Source organism: Zingiber officinale, chromosome 4B, assembly GCF_018446385.1.
Source record: "Zingiber officinale cultivar Zhangliang chromosome 4B, Zo_v1.1, whole genome shotgun sequence".
NCBI classification, from domain to species: domain Eukaryota; kingdom Viridiplantae; phylum Streptophyta; class Magnoliopsida; order Zingiberales; family Zingiberaceae; genus Zingiber; species Zingiber officinale.
Genome location: NC_055993.1, coordinates 84,292,206 through 84,303,548, shown reverse-complemented (window position 1 = coordinate 84,303,548; position 11,343 = coordinate 84,292,206). Strand labels below are relative to the sequence as shown.

The following is an 11,343-nucleotide window of genomic DNA, read 5'->3' as shown; positions in this document are numbered from 1 at the left end:
CGACTGAAGCGTGATTTGCCACGGGTAAGACCACACGGCTGTGTGGTTTCACACGGCCTAAGCTTGATCTTCTCTATGTTCACTCCAATGTGCATTTTTGTTCCATTTTCACTCTAAATGACGTCTTGTTAATCAAAACAAGTAAAGAGCAAATCTCCGAATAAAATATAATGAAAGTATGAGTGTAATAAACATAGATTATGCTAATAAAATACAAGTAGATGCGCGTTACAATATGCATAAAAGTGGATATGATCTACACATATCATTAACTAATACAATGTATAAAAGTTATTCGGTAGTTGTTAGAATATGTAAAGCTACGTAGTTATTGCTACCACTATTTATAGGATCGATCCTACACATTATTGATTTGGAGTCAGAATTGGATCGGTTGGGATTAGATAATAGAATCATATAATCCTACAAAAAATAATGAAAATTTAATTTAATATTTGATAGGATAATATAATTTATCAATAAGGATTAAATCAATTTGATATTTGATTAAAATTTCTTCAAATTATTAATAATATTATTAATGATATTAATGGTAATCATAAGTTGAAAATATATATAATTAATAAATATATTTTATTTATAATTTTTAAAATTTAAAATAATTTTTTGTATATTTTAATAAAATAATTCAATTAGGGTTTTAAAAAGTACAAGTTAAGAGTTGTTGAATCAACAGTAAATTATCCTAAAATCCCTAATAGCAAACTCAACTTCCTTCTTAGTCTCTATATTAGAAAAATTTTATTTCCACTCCCTACGTGCAATTTTTTTTTTACTTCAACTCCCTAATGCACACTGATTTACCTGATTGCTCTCATTTTTTTTAGGTACAAAAAGTTTAAAATGAAGTATAATTCATCCTAAATTCAACAACATTTAACTAGAATCCAGTATATTTTCTATCAATTAGGTAACTCTGATAGATTGGGAATCGATCGACAATCAATTGGTTTGTCGTAAGGGAACGAAAGCCCATATTAATTTTTATAAGTACAAAAGTTTCAAAATGAGGTATAATTCCTCTTAAATTCACCACTATTCAACTAGAATCGAGTATATTTTCTATTTAATTGAGTCTGACTCTTTTTTTGTCTGGCCAATCGATTGAGAGCCATACCAATCGATTGGATTAGGCTGAATCGATTTAGCCTAAGTCAATTGATTGGTATGAAAATGAGTCTTGCTTAATTTGATAAAAAAATATACTAGATTCTAGTTTAAATGTGCTGAATATAGGAGGAATTATATATGATTTTGGACTTTTTACTAAAAAATGAGGGTAATTAGGTAAATTGGTGTGCTAGAGAGTTGAAGTAAAGAAAAATTTATAGAGAATTTAGGGCAACTTGCCCAATCATCAATTAACTAAAATTTTAATTAAAAATATAAAGTTGTCGTCACATCTTACGATCTCACCACTATCTTTCTCCTCTCACCCGCGTGAGGTCGACCCTTCACCCATGCTCACTGCTGCTCCCTCACAGGCTCACCTGTGCGCTTATGCATCAATGTCGTCACTGTTGCTAGCCATTAGCCGATGCCTTCCCCTCTTCGTTCGATCGCTCGTCGTCGCTTCTCCCCTCACAGTCTCACCCGCACGCTCGACATCCATGTTGCCACCAACCGATATCTTCCCCTCTTCGTCCCCCTCTGCAAATTGCTAGCGCCGCCTCCTCCCATCCCCTTTGCTGTTGCTGCCCACTAGGCGCCAACGAGGACGTTTGGTTTCAGTGCCACATCCGGATTGTTTATACATAAGATCACACCGATTCCATCAATACGGTACGATTTTAACGGTTTTGATTTTCTAACAAAATTCGGTCTTGGATCGATTTATGCTTCCGATCATAGGATCATGTAAGATCATAATTTTGCCCCACGGGGTTATCTGGAGCGGTTAGTGCGTAGAAGCTTGCCACTTGAGAGTGTGGGTTCGAACCGCGGGGTAGTCAGAGCGTAATTCCCTGGTCCCTGTGCACCTCTTCCCACTGCACACTAACTTCTCCAGCTACCGTGATTTACCTCCCTCGTGAATACTTTGGGCGTGGTGCGACGGAGGCGCTGGGGACGAGCGATCGCCTTTTACCACTTGCCACATGTAAGATCATAATTTTACAAAAAAAAAAAAAGCTGCTACAACTTATTTAGTATGGATTTAAGGTTTATAATTTAAAATATACTAATACTATTATATTAAAATACTATTTATTAATTTAATTTAAATTATTTAAACGTTAATATTAAAATACTATTTATTAATCTAATTAAAATTATTTAAACTTCATTAAAAAAAAATAACTTTAAAAGTAGTAGTTATTTGGCTTTTAATTTGTCCGCTTCAAATGACATGTCTGACAAATAGTTAGTCTTTTTATTAAAAAAAAATAGATAGAGGGCCTATTCGCCTACCTAATAAATGCAAAGCATGATCTTTAAAATATTCATCCATGAAATTTGAATCCTTTTCCGTCCTCATCTTAAGAATACTGATTTTAAGAACGAGAAATAGTCGTTCTACGATTGCGTTTCACTTATTGAGGAGCAGACGATTAATATCTCCACTTATTGATAAGGATCTATGATTTATCCGTAATCCTTGGATGCCAAAGACGTCTTTAGGTGATCCCCTAGTTCTTATAAGGCAGAGACGACAAGGTAGGTTTAGGGATTGAAGCAACCGAATTAAAAACAGAAAATAATTAACTTCAGGGATGCCATACTGTCAAACTTCCATGATCTGATTAACTTTTTTAATGAGTAACTTTTAAAAAAAATGCAGTGGCTTTTTTAATGAGTTCATAATTTGCATGCTTATTGGACACAAATACCCACTACGAAGTTTTTTAACCTATCTTTACACCCAACGACCAAACAGAATAAGCACCACAACAGAAACGCCAACAAATGTAATTAAAAGGATTATTAAAGAACAAATAAAACACCTCCACCCACCATCTCCTATTTTAGTCTTCCAGACAGATGTTAACAGTATTTGCTAGATCATGAACAACAGAGTTGCAATGCGAGTTATGTGATGCATACCTAAACGATAATTCTACAGAGTGGCCAACAACTTTCAGATTGGTACTATCGCATAGTTAGCGGCAGTGACTTCTCCAATCCGAAAGGCAGATGACTCAGATAGCTCAGGCACACTAGAAATAGGCTTTCCGGTCATCAGATTTCTGAACGAATCAAGCGCTTCGCGCATCCAGTTATATCGACAAAGTTCATAGGCCTCTCTAACAGTCACCTGTTTTGCAGGAAAAACTGAAGTTAGAAAATAATTGGAGTGTTTTGAGGGTTGAAAGTGTCATTAGATCTATCAAATTCTGACCCATTTCCTCGCACGCATGTCCATCTCAGGATAGCAGTTTAGCTCCTCGGTGACCTCCAAGGCAAACATGTAACCCTTGCAGGTTCCTTCCAAGCTGCATGTGTTCTGTCTGCTCTTGCTTCTGAATTCCCAAACACCTAATGCAGTTTCCTGGATAATGAATGATATAACTTCAGATAATGAGAACATATTGTAATTACCAATCAACAATATATGGAAAAGAGATTTTGGAATAGGAGAAAGCCATCAATGTTGAACTGGTCTTATCAACCGAGAAAAGAGCCAAAAGAGTCCCTAGATCATTCAGTTGGATGGATAGTCATTAGCAATGACCTCATCCCACTTCTAGGAAATTAATAACTAACACAGCCAAAGAATTGAAGCGTGTTCCTTGGCCAAATTTTTCTTCAGTTGGCTATTTCTTTCTACAGACAAGAATTGATATCGATGAGAAAGGCCTTCCAATCCATTTGACACATTCAAACTTCCCTGAATTATTGTGAAAAGTGCATTAAATCCATAAAGTTGGCCTCAGAAAGTGACATAAAGTTCAGCTATTAAAAATTGTGATGATAAGCGAATGATTAGCAAGATTAGGTTAGTTTATCATGGTTATCCCAATACCAGAAGAAAAAAAAAAAGGAAGTTTCAGCATCAGCAAAGAGATATTGAAGGTGTTGGACAAACAAGAATCACAGCACATGCAGAGCAGTTGGAGGATGCAACAAATTATCACACGGAGGATTCTCTCTTCGGCATCCAGAAAGATTCGAGCAACAAAATTTCCATAGAATACAACAAGGTTCTATTTTAATACTCACATTCAGAGTTCCCCTCACTCCTGCTTCTTCCAAAGCTTCACGGCATGCTGCCTCACTTGCAGTTTCATCTATTTCCCATCCACCCTGTCACAGCCGATATATCACACAAGAAACAAGCAACGACCTCAGTGACTCTCCTACTGAGCTACGATCTGAAAGAACAGCAGCTTCTTTACCTTTGGGAAGACAAAATCATGCCGATCTGGAGAACTGATCATGAGAACTTCCACTCTATCTAGCACATCACCAGATTGACTGTTGCCTACTCTACTTATCTTGTAAGGAATGCATCTGCACAATGAATTCTTCTGTTATAGTATTCAATTGACCTGTGAATTCTTTGATACAACAGCTTGATGATATCCTTTGTTTTCAGTTTCATGGATACACATCACAGACATACAGTTAACATGATGGAGATGTAACACAGAGGCCAAATATTGATGGATATGGAACCTTGTCTTTCTAATTGAAGCATTTAAACAAAGAAAACAAAGCCAAGCTAAGAATAAAGACATAGGAAACGATAAGAGTGTAAGGTACCCTGCGACCAGCCGGAGCTGGTTGTGATACCGCTGCTGATGGCGGCCCTTGCGAGCAAGCAGAAGAGACGACATACTTCTGCTGTCAAAGGAAAGCTGCTACCTTTTGCCAAACAAAAACAAGAACACAAACACACGATAGGGAGATCAGAAGCGCCGGCAAAAAAAAAAATAAATAAACAAACAAACAAACAAAAAAGTAAGTTATTAGTAATATGAAATTCATCCACCCTCACCTGGGATTACCACCACCAGGTCTCGGCGCCGAAGAGCTCAAAACCCCATCTTTATACTCCCGCTGTCACGCTAAGAGAACCCTTGAAAACCAGGTCTTCTTCCGGAAAAAATTGGGAACTTTGTCTTCTTCAATCTTCTTTCTTGCCCATCAGAACGTTCACCTCGCCGCATTCAAAGTTTCCCCAAGTCCTAGCCCCCAAGCAAACGCTAGGGCGACGAAGAACGAAAAGAAACCGAGAAAGGGTCGTACAGAAATTCGAAAACCCACCTTGGCAATGGCTGCCCATTCCCGCCGAATTTAATGCCTTCGGAGTCAACGAAACCGCGCAAAGATTCAATTTTTTTAACGCGAGACGCGAACTAGTACCTTTGGCTCTTCAATGATTTCGCAGGAAACGACGCGGAGGAGACGGCCAGGAAGACTCAGTAAATGATCCAGCGAAGGCGAGGATCGCGATCTTTCAGCGAAGCCGTGCTCCTCTCCTCCGCGCCGCAAGCAATCGGGAACCTGATTCGACGAAGTGTTCAGGCGCGACCTAATCCAACCCTTGCCGTGTACGATTGCTGAAAAATTAGTGAAAAAAAATCTTCATTTCACTCCTCTTCCTCTTCAACGATTCTAGAATCTTAAATCCTCAAAAATACCTCCAAAATCTTTACCATTCTAACAACGAGCAATTGACGCGACTTGCTTGCTATGTCACTCATTCTTCATGAGCAACGTAAAAAAATTTTTTTTTTCCAAAAAAATAAAAATAAAAATAAAAATAGATAGAAGTAGACTTGTGTCGCCATCTTATGATTTGTAGCTCATATATTTTTAATAATTTTTTAATATATTATTTAGTAATTAATTAAATTAGGTTGGGACATATGATATTATGAATGATATGTCGCATGGTTCCACTTTGCTTTATAAAATAAATAGGTTGTGACTTGTGAGAGATGATCCATACGTGAAAATGACCGGAAAATAAAGTATGGGGTTTGTACGTGTCGCCATTTAATATTAACACGTGTCTTCATTTGATTTAATCAAATACGATTATTTAATTCAAGCAAGCGAAAATCAAATTGAAGGTGTCTTAGTATGGGAAATACGTATCTTCCACTCGGTTATAAGTTAAATTGATAATTTATGTTTTTTCTTATATAATTTAGGGAAAGGCTGAGAGAGAACATAATTATGTTTTATTTCTCAATAACATTGCATGAAATTGTGTGATATTTTGGTGTTAAAGTACTTGAGTAAAATTATGTCCAATGGTTTAGCAAAGATTGTCTATCAGCTCTTAGTAATTATTCTACTCTGTTAATTATTGTTTAATAAGTGACTGATTAAATGTTCATAAATAAATTAGTTGTCTCACTGGATAAAAATTTATTTATATTTATTTAATATACATAAAATTAATAAATTTAATAAGTTTAAATAACTCGTTAAATTAAACAAATAAACTTGAACATATATGTGTTCAACTGATTAATATTCATCAGCATATTTATGTTGATGAATATTATAAATCTTAAGCCACATTAATTCTACGAAAATTGAATAAGAATTCTAAATAGGAAATACAATTGTTATATATAACATGATCTAGTTTCATGTGCAGACATGACATAACAAATAAAATACCGGAATAACAACAATGAAGCTGATTGTAATAGAATGACCATTGTTGTAAAGGGGCATCTACTTGATCCTAAAATCTCTAAGAAAGAAGAAGCAGAAGTAGAAGTGGAAGCAGAAGAAAAAGGATGGTCTTTCGGAGGATCTAGGGTGATAATATTGAATCTTCTTCGTTAATGGGGAGCGAAGAGATGTGTCTCATGTACCCTAATCCAACTGGGATCATCCTTTATATAGTGGATCCGATCTATTATCAGCCCATAGATAATAACAGATCGGGCTAAATGATTCTACACATTTAACCTATCTCCAATAACCCGAAATCTAAATAAACTTTAGTTAGATCACTTAAACGGATTCAGTTCATATTCACATATGTAAATTACAATTAAGTCCACCTTAAAGAGATCATAAAATTCAACAATCTCCTACTTGGGTTACATGTGATTTACATACGACATACGAGTATAACTTTTGTTGCTATCAAACTTTATGGGTACAAAATATCTTTGTAAACAATCTTGTCCATTAATAACTTCATTGGTGTAGGATTAAAGAGGTCATAGTTACTATATATGAATGTAACAACCCTTAATAGTAATCATAATATCAATGTCATTAATAACATAGATTAAAATGTGGATGTGTAGCATGAAAATTATATGAAATATGATCAATACATGTCAATTTTCAACTAGTCCAAAGTGACTCAAAAGGGTCTGATTATATTTGCAAATACTTTATATTAAACTGAAATAACAAATCATGATCCAATCCTTATGATTCCAAAAGGAATCTATATTATATTTACAAACACCAAATATTAAACAACAACAGTAAATCATGATACTTTATTTCAGAATGTTAAACAAACAAATAAAAGTTTCATTAATGTTTTAAACTTTAAGTACATACAATAATAAAAAAAATAAATTATTTGTCTTTATTAATAAAAATATAAAATAATAAAGTAAATACAAACTACCACTAGATGAGTTCTTTATAAGAAGGACTGTCATATCCACAATATATGCATAAAATACCTTAAGCACCAAGCCCTTAGTGAGTGGATCTGCCAACATGGAATCCATGCTAATGTGTTCTATCGTCACATGACGACTTTGAACTCTTTCTTTAACTGCAAGAAACTTAATGTCAATGTGCTTTGACTTCGATGAACTGTGGTTGTTCTTGGCATAAAGTTCTGTGGCTTTATTATCATAGTTGATTCTCAATGGACTGTCAATGTCACCAACAATCTACAACGCTGTGATGAAATTATACAACCAAATCTTGTATTTGGATGCTTCATAGCATGCTATCAACTCTACCTCTATAGTAGAAGTGGCTACTAGCATCTGCTTGATGTTTTTTCAAAATATAGCCCCTCCAGTAAACATGAAAATATAGCATAAAGTGGACCTCCTACTATCCAAGCATCCAGTAAAATCAGAGTTTGAATATCCAATTACCTCTAGGTGATCTGACCTTCGATACATGATCATGTTCCCTTTAATTCCTTGCCAGTACCACATCACTATCTTTACCGCTTTCCAATACAATGGTCCTGTGTTACTTATATATCTATCTAACATTTACACTATGAACGTTATATGTGGTCGTGTACAAACCTGTGCAGTTGACACATAAGAGAATTAGTCTATCTTCTTTATTTCAAGTTGAAGTTGTGGACATTGCTATATACTGAATCTGTCATCTCTAGGTACAAAAGTGTCACCAGGTACACAGTTTTGCATGTCATATCTTATAAGAACCTTTTCAATATAGGCCTTCTATGAAAGTCTAAGAATGTCTCTTGAATGATCATAATATATTTGTATGTCTAATACAAAAGATGTTTCACCAAAATCTTTAATTTTAAAATGACTGGATAGAAATGACTTGGTTTCATATAACAGACCCTTGTTATTGTTTGCTAGCATTATATCATCCACACACAAGACAAGTATAATAAATTTACCTCCACTAGACTTGACATATATGCACTAATCAACAGGGTTCTCCTTAAATTCAAATGAGATGATCACTTGATTAAATTTTTGGTACTACTAACGAGATACCTTTTTTAAATCATAAACGGACTTCTTTAATCTACATACTAGGTGCTTTGAATCTTCAAACTCAAAGTTTTTTGATTGCGCCATATATATAGACTCTTCAATGTCATCATTGAGGAATACAGTCTTTACGTCCATTTGGTATAGCTCTAAATCTAAATGAGCTACAAATGTCATGATTATCCTGAGGGAGTCTTTCATCGTTACAGGTGAGAAACTCTCCTTATAATCAATGTCTCAATTCTAAGTGAATCCCTTGGCAACAAGATGAGCCTTATTCTTTTCGACATTTTACTTAGAATCTTACTTGATTTTAAATATCCATTTACAACCAAAAGGTTACATACCTTCAAGTAATTCAACAAGTTCTCAAATGTCATTATCTGCTATAGACTTCAATTCTTCTTGATTGACGTTAATCCACCTTTCAAAGTTAGAGCATTGTTTGACCTCTTGAAAAGATACAAAATCACTTTTTAATCCTATGTTAAACTCATGCTCTTAGAAATAAACATAATCATGAGAAATCATGGATCACCTTTCCCTAGTAGATTGCCTTAAAAGAACTTGTGCTTAAGGTGGTTGAAGTATTTGCTTATAAATATAAGATAATATCTCTTTTTGAATGACTCTAATTGCATTGAAGATGATACAAGAATATCTTAATATATTACTCCTACTGGATTTGCAATATTCATAATGTGCGGTATGATAACCATATCACTACTTACTCATTAGTAGTAACCACACGAGGATTGCTAACTCTTTTCTCAAAAGATATCTTCCTAACCTTAGTGCTTCCATTGTCCTTAATAAATTTAGCATTTTCAATTTTGAAGAAGGATATATTAGATGGATCCCAGATGTGTAAATGTCTAATACTAGGCATTCTAGTCTTTCACATCTCGAATGGAATTTTAGTTACTGCCTTACTAGGTGTCATGCCCCGAGGGCATTCTTGTCTGCCAAACTGGATGGTACCCCTAGTGATAATATGAGAAATACGTTATCAAACTCAGATCAAGAAAAATAACACACCAATGCAATATAAAAATGTGCTAACTTTTAAAATACCAATGCATGTATCTATGCATGAACATGTGATATTAAATTAACCAAAATCAAAACCAAAGATATATACATGCGATACAAAAAGAAAACCAAAACTATAAACAATGGAAAGTAAACCAACAACTCATATAGAAATCCAAACTTGAGTGGGACTGACAGCCAGAACCTCTGTATGACACAACTTCTCCTTTATATACTAACCTAAAAATCAAAGGAAGTGAGTATAACAACTCAGTGGGTAGGAGAAGATATGCATGATACTAATATATGAGGAGATCAAAGGATGCAATCTCAAGTAATAAATACTTACTACAAAAAGTAGAGTACCGATTTAAAACCATCTACTAAACAAACTATAACCAAAAAAGTAACTCATTACTAACTTGCTCCACCAGGTATAACCAATAAACCATCTGCATAAACCAAACACATAACAAGCATATAACAAGTACTGACTGCAGGAGATACACTCTACTACAGATGGTCTCGTGGACAGTTAAGGTAAATAATTAGTCACTATCCACTGGAGAGCGTTCTACCACGGATGGTCCCATGGGTGGACAGGATGAGGTAGCTATGTAATTCTCCTATCACTTACTAGGGGAGAACGCTCTACTACGGATGATCTCATGGACAGTCAGGATATGTAACTAATCACTGTTTGTGAGAGAACACTCTACTACGGATAATCCCGTGGGCAGACAGGGTATATACCAATGGTGACTAACAACTCTCTTAACCACGAATGGGAGACAATGATCGTTAGGACATAACAACATAAAGACAAGCAGAAAAAGTATAATCACATCCGATATAACATTCTACAGCTACACCTTGGTCTAATCTCACTAGCGTATATGCATGGGCCTAAATAACAACAAGAGTATAGTAGGATACTCGATATCCTATACTATGGTATAATCGTCCTAATAATAAGTACAACTCAAATCATCAACCAGAGGTCTAATAGGATATCCAACACCCTACGCTATAATATGGTAATATCATACATATATAACAAAGTCAAGCATGAAGAATAATGAAACTGCATAGATATAAAATGGATCATCTCTAAGGTCGATCAACATCAGTATCAAGCTCAAGAAACAATATGAATAGAGTTAAGATAAACAGTAACTGCTGTCTAATCAATAAGCAATAATAAATAATCATGCACTAAGATCCAAGAAACTAAAGAGGTCAAAGTATGAACTACCCACCTCAACTATAAATCATCTTATCTTCAAGTCAAAGGATTTGCCCCAAGTTGCAATCTGACAAGTATTGGATACAAAGTAAATCTAAGCATCTATAATATGCGTACTAATCAATCTACCCATCTGATCCTATCTGAAGGTTATGAGATTGTGCGTTGGCTTTGATGGGTAGTTGATCGACAAACAATGAGCTTCTCGAGATCTGAAGGAAACTACTCAATGATCCTATGTATAGTTAGAAGAGCCAACAAAGCATTAATGACCTAAGACCGGGGTGGGAATCCTTGCCTAGACCCTCCGACACTCAAGTCAGTCTCGTCTTTTAAAAAGTGGAAGAAGAACGGTAGCCAAAGTATAAGAAAGTATGACTTCAGATACAAATATTT

General features: G+C 35.0%; 1 protein-coding gene across 2 annotated transcripts; it reads right to left on the bottom strand.

Moving 5' to 3' along the window:
- Window positions 1-2,928: 2,928 nt before the first annotated feature.
- LOC121975351 (nudix hydrolase 13, mitochondrial-like) lies at window positions 2,929-5,743 on the bottom strand. 2 transcript variants are annotated; one of them, XM_042526952.1, is made up of 7 exons: window positions 5,619-5,743; window positions 4,958-5,522; window positions 4,723-4,824; window positions 4,356-4,470; window positions 4,180-4,263; window positions 3,359-3,508; window positions 2,929-3,274 (listed from the first exon to the last, which is right to left on the bottom strand). In XM_042526952.1, exons 3-7 carry the CDS (start codon window positions 4,794-4,796, stop codon window positions 3,098-3,100), a joined length of 600 nt encoding a protein of 199 aa, XP_042382886.1. In that variant the 5' UTR covers window positions 4,797-4,824; window positions 4,958-5,522; window positions 5,619-5,743; the 3' UTR covers window positions 2,929-3,097. The 2 variants fall into 2 exon arrangements, with proteins under 2 accessions (XP_042382886.1, XP_042382885.1); XM_042526951.1 differs by having other exon boundaries at window positions 5,604-5,733.
- Between the last annotated feature and the right edge of the window lie 5,600 nt (window positions 5,744-11,343).

Coding starts and splice junctions, on each gene's coding strand:
- LOC121975351 (XM_042526952.1), bottom strand. CDS start 4,796: ATGTCGTCTCTTCTGCTTGCTCGCAAGGGCCGCCATCAGCAGCGGTAT. Junction 3,509..4,179: donor GAGTGAGGGGAACTCTGAAT/GTGAGTATTAAA, acceptor TTCATTATCCAG/GAAACTGCATTAGGTGTTTG. Junction 3,275..3,358: donor ACATGCGTGCGAGGAAATGG/GTCAGAATTTGA, acceptor CCTGCAAAACAG/GTGACTGTTAGAGAGGCCTA.